This window comes from Tupaia chinensis, unplaced genomic scaffold, assembly GCF_000334495.1.
Source record: "Tupaia chinensis unplaced genomic scaffold, TupChi_1.0 Scaffold145814_1, whole genome shotgun sequence".
Lineage (NCBI taxonomy): Eukaryota > Metazoa > Chordata > Mammalia > Scandentia > Tupaiidae > Tupaia > Tupaia belangeri.
In genome coordinates, this window is record NW_006205672.1 from 2,510,462 (window position 1) to 2,531,363 (window position 20,902).

General features: G+C 41.6%; 1 protein-coding gene across 1 annotated transcript in view; it reads right to left on the reverse strand.

The window, feature by feature from the left end:
* Window positions 1-20,902, reverse strand: part of VPS45 (vacuolar protein sorting 45 homolog) — an 86,603-nt gene that overhangs the window by 30,999 nt on the left and 34,702 nt on the right. The window contains exon 14 of the mRNA XM_006168488.3: window positions 3,171-3,302. Within this exon, the coding sequence (XP_006168550.1) occupies window positions 3,171-3,302 (132 nt within the window). The remainder of the gene's footprint in view (window positions 1-3,170; window positions 3,303-20,902) is intronic.

Here is a 20,902-nt window from a genome sequence, read left to right on the forward strand (position 1 = left end):
ATTGTTAAGGAGCTGCTTAGTGTCCAGAGTATTGGAGAGGTGGTTTTGGAAAAGATACCACATGTTTGATGCCAAGAAGAAAAAGAACCTCTCAATGTAATCTTTTGGTAAAATTGATAAAAGAAAACCCTATTGCACAGTTTACTCGAAAATAAAATTCTGGTAGACATAAAGATATAACTTTAGGGACCAGCAGTTAGCGTAATGGCTATGTTGCTGGACTCCCATGTAGTTGAACACAGTTCGAGTGCCGGATCCAGTGGCTTAAACTCAGGCTGGGCGCGTGTGTGTGCATGCCCAGGATCCCGAGAGGAGAATGGAGAAGGGATAGCGGTGTGGCCATCCCCCTGGGGGGTGATTTCTCGCTTTCTGTCTCTGTCTCTGTCTGTCTGGCGAGCGTATGTGCCCTATAGCAAAAAACTCTCAAAAAAAAAAGGAAAAATTTTAAAGGACCAGCAGATGGTGTGATGGTTACATCACTGGACTTCCATGTAGTTGACTGCATGTCTTAAAACTCACACCGGGTGTGTGTGCGTGTGTACTTAAAATCCTGAGAGGAGACTGGAGGAGAAGGGACTGCAGCATGGACATCTGCCCTGGGGGGTGACTTTGCACTTTCTGTCTCTGTGTATCCAGTGAGTGCATGCACCCTATAGAAAAAAAATCTGTCTAAAAAAATTTTTTTTGAATCAACATATATTACTTCCATAATAATAAAGAAGAAAAATTATGTTAAAAAACTAAACAATAGGACCAGCCTGTGGTGTGGTTGGTGAAGGTGCCTGGATCCCACATGGCAGACTGCATGGTTCAGTTCTGGACCTGCTGGCCTGAAAAACATGCTGGATACATGGTGTGTGTATGCTCAAAACCCTGAAAGGAGGGAGAGATGGAGAAGGGACTGTAGTGTGACCATTCTCCATGGGGTAAGAACACCCTGCACCCTCTCGGATGAGCACAGGCAACCATCATGCCATGGTTTTCCAGTCTCTTCCTCCTCTACTCTCAGCTGCTAAATGAATCTTCCTTTTATTCTTTTTAGATTTTTGCCAGAGCATGAGCGCTTGCTGGAGAGAAAGTGGAAAAGTGAGGAATCATTACCTTTCCCTCTGGGGAATGGGCATGCCACAATCCCATCTCCTCCACTAGCCACCAGGGATTTAGGGCATGCACATGCATGTGCTTGGCATGTTTTTCAAGTCACCAGGTCTGGGATTTGAACCTACACACTCAGCCATGTGGAATTTAGCACCTTAACCACCATGCCCCTGCTGATCCCAAATTAATCATCCTAAAAAGCACTGACCCTTTTGTAATTTCACTGCTTTAAGGATCTTCAACCATTCTAAATTTTCTTTCTTTTTTTTCCCCACTGCCAGAGAGCACAAGCGCTTACGAGAGAGAGAGAGAGAGAGAGAGAGAGAAAGAGAGAGAGAGAGAGAGAGAGAGAGAGAGAGGGAAGGGTACCCACTCAATGGGGCTGGTCATACTTCACATTTCCTCCATTTCTCCATCCTGTCCGGATCGGAGCACACATGCACATGTGCCCAGAGTGTTTTTCAAGCCTCTAGAGCCAGGGCTGGAACCATGATTGGCCATGTGGGATCTGGCTCACTTAATCACTAGGCCACAGGGCTAGCTCTATTTCTCCATTTTCTACATAAGAAAGTAATTCCTCAGTCTGGCATTCAAGGCTTTCCACAATCATGACATTTAATCAATCTTTTCACTTTATTATGCACATTCCAGCTGGCTGATTACTTGCACTCATTCATGTGGTTAATTCTTTTTTTTTTAAGAGGTTTTTGCCTTAGGACACGTGTGCTTCCTGAGTAAGGGAGGTAGTGGGGGGGGGGCAGAGACAATAAGAGGGAAGGTGAGAAATCACCTCCCAGGTGGGATGGCCACTCCGCAATCCCTTCTCCATGGATCTTGGGTATGCACGCCTGCATATGTGGTCTGTATGATTTTCACACCACTGGGTCTGGGACTTGAACTGTGGTCAGTCTTGTGGGAGTCCAGTGACACAACTGGTATGACCATATGATCTCTTTGAAACATTTGTTAATTTACCTTAGCCACTCAGAACATCAATGGCTCTTTTTAAAACAACTTAAAATTTTTTTTTTAGTTTTTTGCTATAGGGCACATATGCTTGCTGGAGATGAAGAGAGAAAGAACTCACTCCCCCCCCCAGGGGATTTTGGGAACGCACACATGCCCAGCATGCTTTTTCAAGCTGCCAGGTCTGGGACTCAAATTATACAGTCAGCCATGTGGGACCCAGCCACCTCCACGCCATGTGGGACCCAGCCACCTCCACGCCATGTGGGACCCAGCCACCTCCATGCCATGTGCTGACTCCTCCATGGCTCTTTTATGTCCGTCTTTCCATGCACAATTTTTTTTTTAAATGTTCTATCTTTCCTAATGGACAGCCACTTACTTGAGGTAGGATTTTTAGCTTACTCATCTTTGTATCTTTTTTTTTTTTTTATTCTTTTTGGAGAGGTTTTTTGCTATAGGGCACGTGCACTCGCCAGAAAGACAGAGAGAGACAGAGAGACAGAAAGCGAGAAATCACCCCCCAGGGGGATGGCCACGCCTCAATCCCTTCTCCTCCCTTCTTGGGATCCTGGGCACGCACACACATGCGCCTGGCGTGAGTTTAAGCCACTGGGTCTGAGACTCGAACCGCGGTCGACTACATGGGGGAGTCCAGCGACATAGCCATTACGCCAACTGCTGGTATCTTCTTACTAAATACTTACTGAGAAAAATGTAATTAATGAACAAAATAGAAAAACTAAAAAGAAAAAAAAGAGACAAACACAGGGCTGAATGCTAATATACTCAGGTATTTTCAGAGTGTCAGCCTGCAGCTTTTAGACTTCTCCTTCTTTGAACGTTGGAAACACACATTGTTAGCAGTTCAGGATGGTCCTCATTCTCTAGGACCTGGCCTTTATAAATGACTTAGGAACTTAATGGACTGTAGATCCTTCATCTTACAAACTCTAAATTATTCCATGCATTGATGCTGCAAACACCAGGGCATTGGCCTACAGCAGTCTGGTGAACATAGACCACGTTTTTCCAACACAAAGGGAATTTAAGCCTTGTTCACTGGGAAAGGGGACAGAGTTACAGGGCTGAATGCTCTCCGTTACCTTTTCGTGTTGTGTATCGTGGTTCCACCCAGGACAATCCTTACTCCAGGCGTGGTTCGGTTCAGGTTATAAACGGTCAGAGCCTCTTCATAGGTGGCCCCTCCAATTATGAACACAATGATATCCTGAGGTCTGTGATCGCGAAGAAAGTAGTAACAGCACAGGGTAAGAAACACAAAAGGGCAAAGATTTATTATTACTACGTACACAGGGTTTTCATTTCTCAATCTTCCCTTTTTGGTAGAGGAAGCAGAATTAAAGCAGAATAGAATCAAAGGTTTTAAAAAGTTTCAATGATCTGAAATTGGCAGGAAATAGAACCGGAAATGCTGACGAGTGATTTGCTTTCTGTGTGCGAGCGGCTGTCTTCTCCTTTCTGCGCTGTAGATTTCAGAACAGCACAATAGTGTTTTTCTGGAACCAAATGTAGAAATATTTTTTCATATTCAAGAGGCCGCAGAGTGCTTCACTGTGACATGTCGGTGCAGCAGTAATTTATGCTTGTACTATACATCTCCTTTATGTACAAGCCCTCTGTCAAATACCTAGTGCTGTGCTATTATTGCACAATGGCCTCTGTTCAAGGCCCTCGAAGCATTTTGGAAAATCCTGGTATAATTGGATATTCTCATAATATGGGAACTAGAGACATTTAGTATCCTGAGTATAAAAAAAGAATAAGACATATAAATTAATGGTGCTTCTAACAACTCCACCTCTTCTTAAAAATCTTCATTTCTGAATCCTTTGATAAACCAAGAAAAAGAAACCATGGAAACCAAAAAAAAAAAAAAAAAAGGGGGTAGTTCTGATACTGGGTACCGGGCATGCTGACACACCAGCTCGGCCCCTCGCTTTATTTGGTGGCTCTGCTGTTCTCCGGTGTTTCAATCTTTCCCCAAACGGCCTCATAACCAAAGTGAGTGGCCCTCTTTGTAGCTTTTTCTGAAGCTACCAACAGGAAGGAGATCGTATCAATTTCAAAATTAAAATCTGTCTGGTTTCTCTTTTCTCATGTCATCAAAGAAAGATAAACTACTCAATCTTTGTAGGATAGTAATTTCGGTAAATCGTTCACAGGACATTTTTAAAAACGATATTGAGCAGCATCATCCGTTTGGGAAGTTGTGGCCCCAAACGAAACAGAAACATCTTCCATCAGAGGACACACACGCTTACGGACAGTCAGGAAGAAAACCAAGCCCCACATTTCCTTTCTGTCTGTCTCTGTCTTTCTAAAACACCTGAAAACATGAACGGAAAGAGTATTTGTTCTTGTGGGACTTTCATGGTAACTGTTCAGACAGTCTCCAAGTTGCAGAGGTGTCCTGGTGAAAGGTAAGCAAGCTCCCGATGATGAAGAGGCAGTTAGTTTTCAATTAACGGGATAGAGAGTCAATTGTGACATTCCTATGTGGACTTAGGACTTGAAGTCATGCCTTTGGAACACTACATTTACTTTTTTAAAAAAGAAATATTTATTCAATTTTATTTACTATTATTACTATTATTTTTTTTAAAAAAATTTGTTACAGGGCACATGTACTCATGAGAGACAGAAGGGAAGAGAGAGGGAGAGAGAAGGAATGAGAGAGAGAGAAAGTGAGAAAGCAAGCCACCATGTCTGGGACTCAAACTGCAGTTGACCATGTGGGAGTCCAGGACCACTACCATCATGCCAACCTGCTGGTCCCACTAAATTTACTTTTTATCCAGCGCCTTAACTACCATGCCACCTTCTGGTCCCCTAAATTTACTTTTTAAGACAAAATAAACTTCATTTAAGACTATCCCCCCGAAACAATGTATCTAGCACCATGTGCTTTAAAAAATTTTTATTATTATTTATTTATTTATTCATCTATTTACTTATTTTTAGTTTGATCAGAAAGAGATAGGGAGAGAGAACAGGAAAGAGAGGAAGAAAGAAAGAAAGAAAGAAAGAAAGAAAGAAAGAAAGAAAGAAAGAAAGAGCAAGCCAGCCATCCGCCAGGTCCTGTACTCGAACCATGGTAAGCCATGTGGGAGTCCAGCACCTTAAACACCATGCCACCTGCCGGCCCCTAGCATCATAGTGCTTTAATGTTATTTACTGTTATATACTCTACAATCTTTTTTTGTTATTTAAAAAAGGGCTGTTTTAGACTAGGTAAATGTGTGGACATGACATAAAAAACAAAAGGGTATACTGAAAAAGATAGGTCCCCCTCTCATCTCTTGCCTCTGGCTGTCCCCCACCCCAGTTCCTCTCCAAGGGCAAGTACCTGTCTCTTACGTACCCTTTCAACAAATATGATCCCTCTCTGTGTATATATTTAAACTCAAAGGGAAATATTTTATGCACACCATTCCCCCCTTGCCTTTTCCTTGGATATAGTATGTAATTAAAATTTTGGCGGACATTGGCAAGTTGTTTCCCAGATGTCACCCCACCAGCAATTCAGTGACATCTTAATACCTATTTCTCCATATCCTTATCAGCATTTAGTAAAGCTTTTGGTCCTTCTAAGCTGATAGATTAAAAAAAAGTAGCATTTCATCACGGCTTCTTATCATCTGTCTAATAAAGTCCTACAGACACAGATCCGTGCGTAATCAGCATGTGAAGTTGTGGGAGATCTTACAGTGTGAGAAGGTAAGCTTCACGAAGTTAGGGATTTTTTTTTTTTGCTTGTTAGAAGATGCCCACCAGAGACAGACACAGAGAGAAGAGGAGAAAGCACCCTCTACAGGAAATGGTCACACAGCAATCCCTTCCCCTCCACCTCTCCCTCCTCTCAGGATTTCGGGCATGTACACACACACGCCAGGTATGGTTCTTAAGATGCTGGAGAACCGTGCAGTTGGCCATGTGGGATCTGGCTGCCCTAACCACCAGGCCACAGAGCCAGCCTGGATGTCTTCTTTTTTGTTAGCTCAGTGCTGAATCTTCAGTTCTAGAATGATGCCCAGCACACAGTGGGTAGTTGACAAATATTTGACACATAACTGAGGAAACAGTCTCCTTTCTCTTCCCCGAAGGACCGGGTAACAGCAGTAACCACTTAGTGAGTAGCTACCTGTCAGGCACTTTGCTTACAACTTTGAAGGCGAAAATCACAGCTGAGGGAGCAAGAACTCATAAGGGTTCAGTAATAATTCTACAGTCATTCCATCTAATCCCAGTCTGGTTTGGGCTCCCTACTCCACTAAATAACTTCTCTCATCAAAGTCACTTGCTAACTCCATGATCATTTTTCAGCCCTTGTCTTACTTGACCTGTTGGCAACAGTTGACGAGGCTGATGACTCGTTCTTTCTGGATGTACCTTCTTCCCTTGGTTTCCAGGATACCACTTTCTTAGTTTTCTCTCTACTTCATTAGTTGCTACTTGTCAGTGTCCCTTTATGGACTCACTGTATTTCCCTGACCTCGTAATGGCAGAGTGTCCAGAACTCAGTGGTCCTCTTTTCTTTTCCCTAATTCGTCAGAGAGCACATGAGCTCATGGGGGAGAGGGAAGGGGACAGGGACAGAGAAGGAGGAGGGAGAGAAAGCAACCCTCCATAGGACATAGTCATGTCACAATCCCTTCTCCATTTCTCCCTCCTTTGGGGATTTCGGGCATACACACACAGCCCGATGAGTTTCTTAAACAGCTGGGGCCGGGACTTGAACTATGCAGTTAGCCATGTGGATCCGGCTGCTGTAGTCACCAGACCATGAGCTGGCCTCTTTTCCTTTAATTCATGATACAGCATGTGCACTGGAGAGGAGAGAGCGAGACGAACCCTCTGCAGGGCTTGGTCTCACTGAGACCCTTTCTCCAGTCCCTCAAGCCAGCTAGGATCCTGGGCAGCTCACAGCCATGCCTGGTGTGCTCTCAGGTCAACCAGGCCAGGGACTTGAACCACGGTCAGCAGTGACTTCCGCCTTCACAGTCTGGTATGCTACTGGCTGTGCCAAAGAGGCTAGGCCCTCCTTTCTTAGTGATCTATACTTACTCCCTAGATTTGCTTTGTCAGTAGGGTGGCCACTTGCCACAAATAGCTATTTTAATTTAAATTAGTTAAAATAAAACTTAGATGAAAAATTTCAAGTGATTTGCAGCCACACATGGCTTGTGCCTACCTTCTAGTACTGTTAAAAGTTTTACGGATGAAACTTTCCAGGATGATCTCATCCAGTTTTGGGGTTCTTTTTTAAAAATTGCCAGAGGGCATATGCACTCAGGAGAAAGAGAGAGAGGAAGAGAGAGAAGCCCCCAATGGAGAACAGTTAAGCCATAATCCTTTTTCTTCCATTTCTCTACCCTGTCAGGATTAAGGGCATGTATGCACATGTTCCCTGCATGTTTTTCAATCCACTGGGGCTGGGATTTGAACTGCAGACAGCCATATGGGATCTGGCTCCCTGTACACAGGGCCTAAGCACTGTGCTATAGGGCCGGCCCCTGGTTTGCAGTTTTAAACACATCTGTCGGCTGATGACTCTCAAGTCTCTGCCTCCAGCCCAGACCCCTCTCCTAAACGCCAGACTTAAATATTTAAGCTGACATTTCTACTTGGATGTTAAATAGATTTCTCAAGTCAACATGTTCTAATCTCAAATCTTCCCCTAGCCTGTTCCTGTTCCACCTATACCTTTCCCCATCAGAGCAAATGGCTGACTACTTTAGATGGTCAGTTACTCGGGCCAAAAACTTTGCAGTCATCCTAACTCTTCTTTTCAATTTTACTAAAGGTCGTGTGTGCTTGCCAGAGAGAGAGAGGTAAAGTGAGAAAAGCCATCCCCCACTCCCACAGGCACACAAGGAAGGATGGCCATGCTGTAATCCCTTCTCCTTCATTTTCCTCTGAGGATTTTGGGCACACGTGCATACATGCCTGGTGTGTTTTTCAAGTTGCTAGGCCCGGGACTTGTAGTATGTTGTTAGCCATGGGGGATCACACTGCCTTAACCTCCATGCCACTGGCTGGCTCCTCTAACTCCTCCCTTATGGAGAACATGAAGCATCTAAGTAGGGATACCATCAGAGAGGAAGGGGCAGAAGCCAGATCATGGATAACTTTTACAGCTATATAAGAATGAATTGGGGATTGCTGGTGGGAAAAGTTGGGGAATAAAAGGATACTATAAGTTTTCTGAGAAAATATGAACTATAGAACTAAAAAAATACAGAAAGGGGCAGCAGGTGGCACGGTGGTCGAGGCACTGGACTCCCACATGGCTGACTGCCCTGCAAGTCCTGGCCTGGAGACTTGAACCTCACACCAGGGACATGTGCATGCATGCCCCAAATCCCAAGAGCAGAATGGAGGAGAAGGAGCTGCGGCGTGGCCATCCCCCTCAGGAGATGAACTCTCACCTTCCCTTCCTCCGTGTCTCTCCGGCAAGTGCATGTGTCCTGTGTGCGAAGGACTGAAGAGGAGGGACTGGGTGTAGAAAACACAAGAAAGGAAGACTCTTCAGTATTTTGTCAGTGGCTGAATGTGCAGGATGAAGGTAAAGGAGGAATCCACGATGACTTTGTTTTCTGATTTGGGTGACTAGGTATAGTGACTTAGGTTTGAGAAGAAAGACTGATTTACTGAGGAAGAAAAAACCATTTTGTGTTTGAGGTTCCTACGGAACGTTCCAATGGGGATATCCACTAGATAATCTGGATATTCAGGCCTGGTGCTTTCCCGGAGTATTTCTGGGGAAAATTTTCGGGTGGTAGCTGAAGTTATGGAAGTGGATGAGAATGAGAAGAGAACCAAAAAACAAGAGTTTGGGGCAAATCCCTGACATCTAAAGAATAAGCAAGACGCAGAGCCAGCAAAGGCACTGGGAGAGGCATATTCAGAAAGGTCGGAGGAGAAACAAAAGAGAGAGAGAAGGGACAGTGAGTCTCAAGAGCAAAGAACAGCCAACAGTGCTACAATTAGCAATGAGTCAGAGAAGGTGAGAATGGAGAGTCTACAGGAGATGCCAACGTGATTTATAAGAAGCGCTTTAACGTGTTATGGTGGAGCAAGGAGGAAGCCACCGTACATGGACTGAGGAGCTGAGAAATGAAGACACTGGCTGCAGGCTTCTTTATCCAGGAAGCTTGGTTGTGACGGAAGGAGCTAGTTTAGCAGAGAACCCAGGCCAGAGGCTTTCAATGATTTGTGGAACAAGAGAAACTTGGATCAGCCCAGTAGCATAGCAGTAAGTGCTATGCAGAGAAAGCTGTATCCCACGTCAGCAAGTGGAGTTTGAGTCCTGACCTCAGAAAGAACAATGCACTGGGTACGTGCATGTGCCCGGGATCCCCGAAATGGAGAACTGAAGGAAAAAGGATTTTGATATATCAGAAAAGGACGATTTGCCCAGCCATGGTGGTGTACCCAGCTAAGAGGCTGTGCTCCATAGGCTAGGACCACAGCGGAGGCCTGGGTTGGACTGTAATCCCCAGTAACTCAAGAGGCTGAGGCAGGAGGATTACAGCAGTCTATAACAAGAATGAAAGGAAAGAAAGAAGGAAGGAGGAGAGGAGGAAAGGAAAGTGCTTTTTACAATAAACTTCAATACACAGTGCTCCTTATAAGGAATAACTCTACTGAGGTCCAATGTATAGTTTATCTTGATTAATAAATACCCATGAATTGCAGATTATTTCATTAAGCAGAGGGGAGAAAGTTTTTCCTTTGCAGGGATATAGCAACCACTTTGATGACTGATGAGAAGAATCAGATAGTAATACCTTTGTTTGACTCCTGACTTGATAAGTCAATTCTAAAAAACATGGGCTGGCCCCCGACCGAGTGGTTAAGGGAGTCAGATCCCTCATGGCTGACTGTGGTTCAAATCTCAGCCATGCATTGGTCGCATGTGTGTGTGTACCGAAAGTACTGACAGAATGGAGAAATCTAGAAGAGATTTCGGTATGACTGCACCTCAGTGGCATGCTTTCTTCCTCTCCCTGTCTCTCTCTGGTGCACCTTCTGGCATGTGGCAATTAAAAAAAAACAAAAAACAAAAACAAAGCCACAGAGTAGACAAGACAAGTGAAGATTATCCTGGAAAGTGATGCTGCTTCTCCAAAGCTGTTCTCTAACTACCACCTGCCTTGAGAGTACACCTGTCTCTCTCTCTCTTTTCCTTTTTAAGAGAGATTTTGCTATAGGGCGTATGCATTCACCAGAGAGACAGAGACAGAAAGTGAGAAATCACCTCTAGGGGGATGTCTACCCACAATCCCTTCTCTTTCATTCTCTTCTCGAGATCCTGGATACACATGCACAGGTGCCCAGTGTGAGTTTTTAAGCTACCGGGTCTTGGACTAGAACCACGGTCGACTACGTGGGAGTCCAGTGATGTAACCATTATACCATCTGCCTGGTCCCAAGAGTACACATGTCTCTTATGGAAAAGAAAGGCAAGGACTGGGAAGGAAAAAACTCATGTGGGTTCCAACATAGCCCAAGAACACTGTCCTTTAGCCTGATCATTTCAGGTGCTCGGGGAATTTTATATTACTGAAGAGGAAAGAAACGTCACGGACGGTTTACTGTGGGTAGAGTTTATATAAACCTAAGGACAAGACCTAGATACGGGGTCTTCGAGCTTGGCTCGACTGTATACCTATGGAAATGACTATGTCACATTTGGTTACGAGAACATGAACCTCCTACTAGTTATTCAGGCTGGCTTAAGGAAGAACATCTAAAGAAATATGAATTTAAAAAAAAAATCTGACATTTTTCCTTTTCATTCTTTTCCCTACTGAATTTAAAAGTAGATGTTCTGATGAAGCCAATGGTAAAATATACTGCAAATCTTTTTTATACAATGGTCTAAGCTAAGTGAAATACACAAGTTCACTTTTTTGTGCTTATCTTCTTGTGCTCTGTAATTCACCATAGCAACCAAAAGCATTAATTAATGCAGATGGCAAACATTAGAAAACAGCAGCCAGTTCATGCTGTATATAGATACACAGGGGCATCCTGAGAGCCCAACTAATTTATATTTCATTTCGTTAGAAGAATGAATTTAAAAATTTTCACATATAGTATTTCTGGAAATCATCATCTCTACATTTCTACAGTAGCAAAACAAACTTCTGAAGGGCAACATTTTATCCACTTTGTGGACCATTACGCTTTATGGCTAAAATTCAAAATTTTAAATATACTTACAAACAGTAAAGTTCTGACAGCATTTACTGCAGGGAAAAAAAAAAAAAACAACGAAAGAGAACTGTTGCTTTTATAGAAATGAAAATAAGCTGCTCTAGGATATTCTAATAAACTGGTATAAATGTGAAAAGTACTTCCTTTTTGAGTTGACTGATTCTGGAATACATGATCAGATAACTCCATTTTCTCACCAAATAAAATAGTTGCTTGTTTTTATCTGAGACAAGAAGCAATTCTGGAGTGAGGGAAACAAAATATCTTGACAAATACGGTAGGTGAAAATCCCATTTGCAAGAAAAGTTCAAACCCAATTTATGGATATAGCTACATATACCACCAATTAGATTAACCAGGAATTTAATAATTAAGGGTCAGGGGCCAATAGGTGGCATGGTGGTTAAAATGCTGGACTCCCACATGGTCCACCTCGGTTCAAATCCCAGACCTGGTGGGTTGCTTTCTTACTTTCTTTCTGTCTCTCTCTGGTGAGTGCAAGTTTCCAACAGCAATTAAAATAGTAATTATAATAAATAAAATTAAATAAATAATTATTTACAAAATAGCTAAGGGATAAAAAAAATATTCTACAGATGTTCTGATTTTGCAAACTTCTGTTCTTGCAAAATTTCCTTTGATACTTTCTAATGTTACAGCAACAACAAAACCCAAGAAGTTCTAGGGCCAACAGATGGCATGGTGGTTATGGTGGCCAGGCTCCCACATGGCTGACCACGGTTCGAGTCCCAGATCTGGCAGCTTGCTTTCTCACTTTCCTTCTCTCTCTCTGTCTCTCTAGTAAACTTCAAAAAAAATAAAATAATGACAATAAATACAATTACATAAAAATAATTATTTAAAAAAAATTTAAAAACAAAAACAAAGAAGTTCTATCATGATAAGACTTAAAACTACTAAAAAGATAACGAAAATCAACGACTTTCTAATGTGATGATCCAGGGCCAAGAAAATGGCTAGAGCTGATGAGGGAGCATGTGGATACAGAGCAAAACACGTACAGAGCTACTGTCAAATTATAAAAGTCTGCATTTTGTGTAGCATGGGCTACATTTATTCCTGGTTCAAAATTTTCAGCTGTAAATCTTGGCATATTCAACTGCTATAGAAGGCAACATAATTTAACAAACATCTACTGAATACCTATCATTTATAAAACACAGTGTTAAATGTGAAAACCTCAAAGATTAACAAAATATAGTTCTTAATTCAGAATTACTATACCTCATTAAAAAAAAACTATTGAGGAGAGAGATATGTACAATTAATTACAGCTTTAATAACCACAGATAATGACTATTACAACTTCCTGTTTATTTTTTCAGAAATAATTACAGTATACATACATATAAGTGCTTATATATGTTATATACCTATTTCTTTTTTAATTTTTTTTTTTAGAGGTTTTTGCTATAGGGTGCATGTGCTTGCTAGAAAGACAGAGAGAGACAGAGATACAGAAAGCGAGAAATCACCTCCCAGGGGGATGGGTACACTGCAATCCCTCATCATTCTCCTCTCCAGATATTGGGCACACACGCACATGCACCTGGCATGAGTTTAAGCTACCGGGTTTGGGACTTGAACCATGGTTGGCTACTGGGAGTCCAGTGACATAGCCATTAGCCAACTGCTGGCCCCTACATATAATATATATGTATTACATATGTCTATTTGGGTACCTATGTATTTTCATATACATGTATATAATCACATTTATGTTTATACCATTTTTTAACACAAAAAGGATATTATAGCTTCTTGCTTTTTAATCTAATATATCTTAGAAAGCTTCACAAATCACCCCATGAGGAGTTATGCCATTTTTACAAAACAACCAGAAAATTATTAACGAAAAGACAGGAGTCCCATTAATAATAACCTTGGAAGCTAGCAAGTAGTGTGGAGGTTAAGGTGGCTAGATCCCACATGACTGACTCCATGGTTCGAGTCCCGGACCCAGCAGCTTGAAAATAATACGTGTGTGTAGGCCCAAAATCCTGAGAGGAAAATAGAGGAGAAGGTATTGTGCCATGGTCTTCTTCCCTGGGAGTGATTTCTCACTTTACTCTCTCTCTGGCTCTCTCCAGTGAGCCAATGTGCATCCTATAGCAAAAATCAACAAAAATAACCTTGAATGTACATAGATTAAACTTTCAAATCTCAATTTTTTTTTTTTAGAGGTTTTTGCTATAGGGTGCATGTGCTCACCAGAAAGACAGAGAGAGACAGAGAGACAGATAACAAGAAATCATCCCCCAGAGGGATGGCCATGCCACAATCCCTTCTCTTCCATTCTCTTCTCGGGATCTTGAACATGCATGCACACGTGCCTGGTGTGAGTTTAAGTCACCGGGCACTCAAACTGTGATCGACTACATGGGAGTTCAGTGACATAGCCATTGCGCCAACTGTTGGTCCCTCAACTCTCAAATTAAAAGATATAGATTGGCTAAATGGATTAAAAAAAAAAAAGACCCAACTATATGCTGTCTTCCAACAAAATCATTCTGCTGATAAAAGACACAGACTGAAAGTGGAGGGATGACAAAAGACCATTCCACACAAATGGAAGCCAAAAAAGCAAGCAGAAGTTGCTTACGTGTGTATTAGATAAAAGCAACTTTAAGTCAAAAACTATAAAAAAACAAAGGTCGTTATATAATGATAAATGGATCAATTGAGCAAGGGCATATAACAATGGTAAATACATATACACCCAACAACGAAACGCCCAAATACATAAAGCAAATATTATTTGACCTAAAGGGAGAAATAGACACAGATTCAGTAATAGCTGGAGACTTTAACAGCTTACTCTCAGATCATCTGGATAGAAAAATCAACACAGAAAGATCGGATTTAAACAGCCCTATCTACAAAATGAACCTCAGTTACCTATAGAACATTTCGCCTAACAGCCATAGTGAATACACTTGTTTCATCAGCGCATGGAACGTTCTCCAGGACAGACCATATCTCAGGCCACAAAATAAGTCTCAACAAGTTTTTAAAAACTGAAATCATGAGGGCCAGCAGGTGGCATGGTGGTTAAGGCGCTGGACTCCTACATGGCCGACTATGGTTCGAGTCCTAGACCTGGTGGCCTGCTCTCTCACTTTCTCTCTCTCTCTCTCTCCCTGTGTCTCTCTCTGGTCAAATTAAAATAAATAAATAAAATAAAATAAAACAATTTTTTAAAAAATTACAAAAAAAAAAAATTGAAATCATGGGCCAGCAGGTTGGCATGGTGGTTAAAACGGCTGGACTCCCACATGACTGACCACACATCAAGCGGCAGCTTGGTACCGGACTTGACAGCTTGCTTTCTCATGTTCCTTCTCTCTCTCTGGTCAACTTCAAAAAATAAAAATAAAATAAAAATAATGACTATAAATAAAATTTTAAAAATTATTTTAAATAATTGAAATCATATCAAGTACCTTTTCTTTTTTTAAGAAGTATTTTATTCATTTATTATTATTATTTTCATATGAATTTTGCTAGAGAAAGACAGAGAGGAAGAATGAGAAAGCAAGCTGCAAGCTGCCAGGTCCGGGACTCGAACTGTGGTCAACCATGTGGGAATTCCAGTGCCTTAACCACCACGCCACCTGTTGATCCCAAGTATCTTTTCTGACCACAATAAACTAAAACTAGAAATCAGTAACATGAACTTTGGAAACTGAACAACTACAGGGAAATTAAACAAGTTCCTGAACAACCACTAGGTCAATTAAAAAATTAAGATGGAATTTTAAAAATTTCTTGAAACAAATGAAAATGAAAAGAGAACAAACCAAAAAAAGAAGTACAAGAGAGGGAAGTGTATAGCAATGAATGCTCACATCAAAAAAGTAGAAAGATTTCAAACAAACAGTCTTAGGCACTTGAAGGAGCTGAAAGAGCAAGAACTAACCAAATCGAAAACTAATAAAAGGGAAGGAATAATAAAGATCAGAGCAAAAGTAAATAAAATTAAGACTAAAAAGCAGTATGAAGATCAATGAAATGAAAAGTTGGTTTATTGTTTACTTATAAAAGAACACATATTAAGAAACAGGTAAGGAATTTTTTTTTGGTTTTTTTTTTTTTTTTTTTTTTTTTTTTTTTTGGGTGGGTGCGCCAGAAAGAGAGAGACAGAGAGACAGAAAGCGAGAAATCACCCCCCAGGGGGGACAGCCACACCGCAATCCCTTCTCCTCCATTCTCCTCTTGAGATCTTGGGCACGCATGCACATATGCCCGTTGTGAGTCTAAGCCACCAGGTCCAGGACTCGAACCACGGTTGACTATGTGGGAGTCCAGTGACATCGCCATTATGCCAACTGCTGGTCCCAAGGTAAGGAATTTTTGTTAAATAAATAAGGAGATTTTAACTATTTTAATCATACAAAGAAATGTGACAATGTGAGATGAGATATTAATCTGCTTCATGACAGTAACCACTGTACTATCTATAAGTAGCTATACGCATCTTTGTATTTTTAGGTATACCATAATATCAATAAACCTCAAATATGTACGAAACAATTTATTTACAGAAAAAAAAAGAGTTATCCCATTAAAAAGAATTTTTTACTTGCCAAAGATAGCATCCACTCATCAGAGAGAGCTAAAGCACCCCCAAAAGGGTGTGCCCACATTGCAATTACTTCTCCCTCACTTCTCCGTCTTGTTAGAATTTTGGCCATGTATGCACACTTGCCTGTTTATTCACAAGCTGCTAGGGCTGAGATTTGAACTGCAGTCAGCCATATGGGATCTGGCTTTCTATACATTGCACTTACCTGCTGTGATAACTCAGGCCAGCCCCCAGAAAAGAATATACAGTATTGTACTGCAACTTAGGTAATCAGCCCTCTATTGATGGATATTTAACTTGTTCTCAGTTTTCTTTTTCCATTACAAATAATGTTTACATATTTTTGTGTATTTGTGTGAAAATATATATATATGGTAAACTTTTAGAGTTATTAATTGTTAAGTAGGAGTCTTTTAAAGTCCTCACAATCTTCCTTGTATTAAGCAGAGCCAGGAGGGGGCATAGGTACCTTCTGTGGATCCTGCTTCAGTTCTGTAACCATTTCTCTGCCTTCCTCCTTCAAATTTTCCACTATTTTATAAGCTTGTAACATAGTCACACTGTTTTCTTCTGACCTCCTTTCCTGGTCACTCTTATTCCCTGAAGATTTTAGTTCTGGCTTTCTGTCCTCCTTTTTACTCTTTCTCCTTTCAAGATTTTCAGTGACTTCAACACCAGTGTGGATTACTCATCAAACATCCTGGTGTCTTCACCCACACTGACCTTTTCTTCCACCCTCCACAGCCACCCACATCAATGATTACAACCTAAACTTCATTACGAGTATCTGCACTATCTATAAAATCATGAAATCAAGATCTCTTTCCCCATTTACTTATGACCTTTCCCTAATAACCATCTGTCAACTTCTAATTCACTTACACCAATACCCTACTGTAATAATTCTTAGATCTTATCGAACCTCCAACACACTCACCAATCCTTTTTCCCTATTCACTACTCTCTTCAAATTCTCATTTCCCAAAATCCTGGTTGTACCCAACTATCTGCCTTCTCTGCATTTAATTTAGAGCAGCTTCAAGTTGCTAGAGAAAACCACACAACTGGGACCAGCAGATTGCATAATGGTTGCATTGCTGGACTCTCACATAGTCGACCACAGTTCAAGTCCCAGACCTAGAAGCATAACACTCATGCTAGGCATGTGTGCATGAGTGCCTAAAATCCCAAGAGGCGAATGGAGAGAAGGGATTGCAGCATGGCCAGTCCCCCCCAGGGGGTGATTTCTTGTTTTCTGTCTGTCTCTGTCTCTCTGGAGAGTGCACACATCCTATAGCAAAAATCTCTCTAAAAGAAAACCACACAACTAAATTCACTGACTGTATTAAAAAAATTTTTTATAATGGAAATCTGACACTTTTAAAAATTTATTCATTCATTTATTTTAATTTGACCAGAGAGAGGGAGAGAAAGCAAGAAAGCAAGCCACCAGGTCCGGGACTTGAACCATGGTTGGCCAAGTGGGAGTGTCCAGCGCCTTAACCACCAGGCCACCTGCTGGTCCCTCACTGACTATATTTTAAATTAATGACTATAAAACTCTAACGGGCACTCAATATTGCCTAGAAGTCCCACTTATACTTCCCTAGTACATCTGATTCCTTGCCTACAAGATGGCAGTTTTACAACGTTTTTCTCTTTTTATCCCCTACCTTACCTTGTTTAGTTTCTCGTGTTTTACTAAGAAAGTCAGACAGGATGGTGCCCATACTCTCATCATCAAAACTATAAATGTACTGCATCTATACATATGCTGTAGTCTCTCCTGTTAAAATTCAAGAAGAGGGCCAACAGGTGGTGTGGTGGTTAAGGTACTGGACTCCCACGTGGCTAACCACGATTCAAGTCCTGCACCTGGTGGCTTGAAACAGACTGGGTACTTGTGCGTGCCCCAAATCCCGAGAGAGACTGGAGGAGAAGGGACTGTGGCATGGCTGTTCCCCTGGGGAATGATTTCTCAACTTCCCTCTCTCTGCTCTCTCTCTCTTGCAAGCACACATGCCCTATGGCAGAAATCTGGGGGAAAAAAATAAAAACACAAAAAACTCAAGAAGGGACTGTGCTCCTATCAAAGGCAGTCCCCCTGCTCATGCTCCAGACCTTCTAAGAACTTTACTCTGCAGCTTTTCCTCTGTCTCGTCTTCATCATCTATTTCTCCTTCTTTACTGGATAATTCTCATTAGATTAAAAATACTCCCGACAATCTTTCTTGCCTTTGAGCCCACAATCTCTTCTAGATACGATCCTATTTCTCTACCTTCCTTTATGAGAAACTCTTTAAAAATATTATATCCATTTCCTGTCTCCATTTTATCTTATATTTTGTAAACTTGTCTATTAGTAATTCCAATCTCACTGAAATGGGGGGATAAGACCATGAGAAACCTCCATGTTGCCAAAGCTGATGATCTCCTTACTTTCCTCACCTCGTGTGGTTTTACCTCTCAGGAGACTAGACAAGGTTGAGCACTCACTCCTTGAAGGTCTTTCCCTCCCCCCTAAGAAAAGGCAATTAGTTTATCCATTCAATTGCTATATGTCATTTAGCTTGTAGAGAGAATTTACCCAACATGACACACACCTCAGACCAGTCCAACTGAGAATACTATACACGTTATCATCAACAGGTAATAAACCATTTCTGTGTCCCACAGTTGTCTTACTTCTCTATTTTTCTCCCTATTTTCCTTCCCTACATGCTCCCCTTCTCCCACCCTCTTCTTCAAGAGGGTCTTTTTGACACCATGCTCTCCTGGTTTCCCCCTGCCTTTCTGCCTCCTACCCAGGCTCCGGGCTTGGTTCTGGGCTCTTTCCTTTTCTCTTTCTATGTATTCTCTTCAAGTGGTCGTAACTGGCCCTGTGGCTGTAAGTATCACTAATATCGTTAACTCCCAGTTTAGGATGTGACATTTCCACTCGGTTATCTAATAGGCATCTCCTACTTACCAATAAAACTCTATTTCACCTCAAAATCTGAGAGTTATTTTCTCTTACCCTATTCTGTCAATACACTCCATTAAATAAGTCTACTACTGTTGCCTTCTCTCTCCTATCCACTTTCATTCTTTTTTTTTTTGGAGAGATTTTTGTTACAGGGAACATGTGCTCACTTGGAGAGATAGAGACAGAGAGACAGAAAGTGAGAAATCACCCTTCAGGGGAATGACCATGCCACAATTCCCTCTCCTCCATTCTCCTCTGAGGAGTCTGAGCACACACGCACATGTGTCTGGTGTGAGTTTCAAGCTGCCTGGTCCAGGACTCAAACTGTAGTCACCACATGGGAGTCCAGAGCCTTAACCACCATGCCACCTGCTGGCCCCTCCACTTTCACTTCTTACCTGGACTGTAGCAGCCACCTCCTCAGTACCCTCCCCGCTTCTGTTTATGCCTCTGATAACCCATTATCCCTATAAATGAATCTTTTAAGACAATTCTGTTCACATCACTTACGTGCATAAAGGTCTGCTATGGCCTCTGTGATATTTAACAGTAAAAAACTCTTTGCTGGGACTACTAGGCCCCATGTAATCCAGCCCTGTTATCTCAGTGTCTCATTCCCTCCTTACTCACTGGGCTCCAGTCACATGGCTTCTTTCTGTTTATGAACTTGCCAAGTTCCTCTTTCTTCACGCCTTCGGCCTTCATCCTGGTGTTCCCTTTGGTTAGGATCGTTTTTCTCCTAATCATTATATAATAGGCTCTTTCTTGTAATTCAGATTTTATGTCAAATATCACCTCCTCAGAGGTTCTCTCCATCTAAAGCAGCCCTTCCCACCCTCCCAGTTATTTTGAGCTCATCACTCCACGTGTTTCTCTATGCCCTTATCTCATTCAAACTGGATTCTCCGTCTACTTGTTTACTCTGTCTCTTTCAGGGAAGTTCCTTGAGGGCAGGTATCTTGCCTTTCCTGTCACTTCTCAATTCTGAGCATCTACACCAGTTCTCCACATACCGAAGGCATCCAATAAGCACCTGTGGTACAAAGGGATGAAGCAGCTGAGTTGCTAATTACACGTGTATTTGGGTTACAGTGACAGATGCTAACAGGTGCTGACCACTGACAAATGTGCATTTTGTTAGAAGAGCATCATTGTGAGCTCTGGGAACGAATGATGTAACTGACAAAAGCTAGCTGTTGTGCACAGCCATACACCATATATTCTGGTGTCTATGGTTTCCCTTCAACAATAAGCAGCTAATTTCTTATTCAGTAATTCTTACATGAAATACAAAAGCAAGTTTATGTTTTTGCTTTTATCACATTAATAACAAGGTTCCAAAATAGAGTTGTCTAAAAATCTCTCACATAGGTGAATAACTCTGAGCTGGTTTTCATTCTTCCCACTTAGTTGACATCTCTAAATCTTGATGCCAACATCCTTAAACATTTCATCTGAATGAGTGTACTCTCTGAATTTAACACAGATGTTCTGCCTCTCAACCTTGGATTTTTAAAAGATGGTTTTTTTTTCTGTTCTACATCAAATTTGTTTTGTTTTGTTTCTTTTTTTTTTGGAGAGGTTTTTTGCTATAGGGCGCGTGCACTTGCCAGCCAGCCAGAGAGAGACAGAGAGACAGAAAGCGAGAAATCCCCCCCCCCCCCAGGGGGGATGGCCATGCCGCAATCCCTTCTCCTCTATTCTCCTCTCAGGATCTTGGGCACACACGCACACGCGCCCGGCGTGAGTTTAAGCCACCGGGTCCGGGACTCAAACCATGGTCAACTACGTGGGAGTTCAGCGACATAGCCATTATGCTAACTGCTGGTTCCTGCATCAAAATTTTTTTAAACGAACAAAGACAAAACAATATTCTTTATCAAATAAAAGAGTCATCCATGCGCCTCAAAACATTTTTCTCTTTCAGAAATTTGTTGCACTTAAAAATACAATACTTCCCAGGCTCTTGGGTTGTTATTAGCTAAAATAATAGAAGAATTATACCAGTAGTACAATTTTCA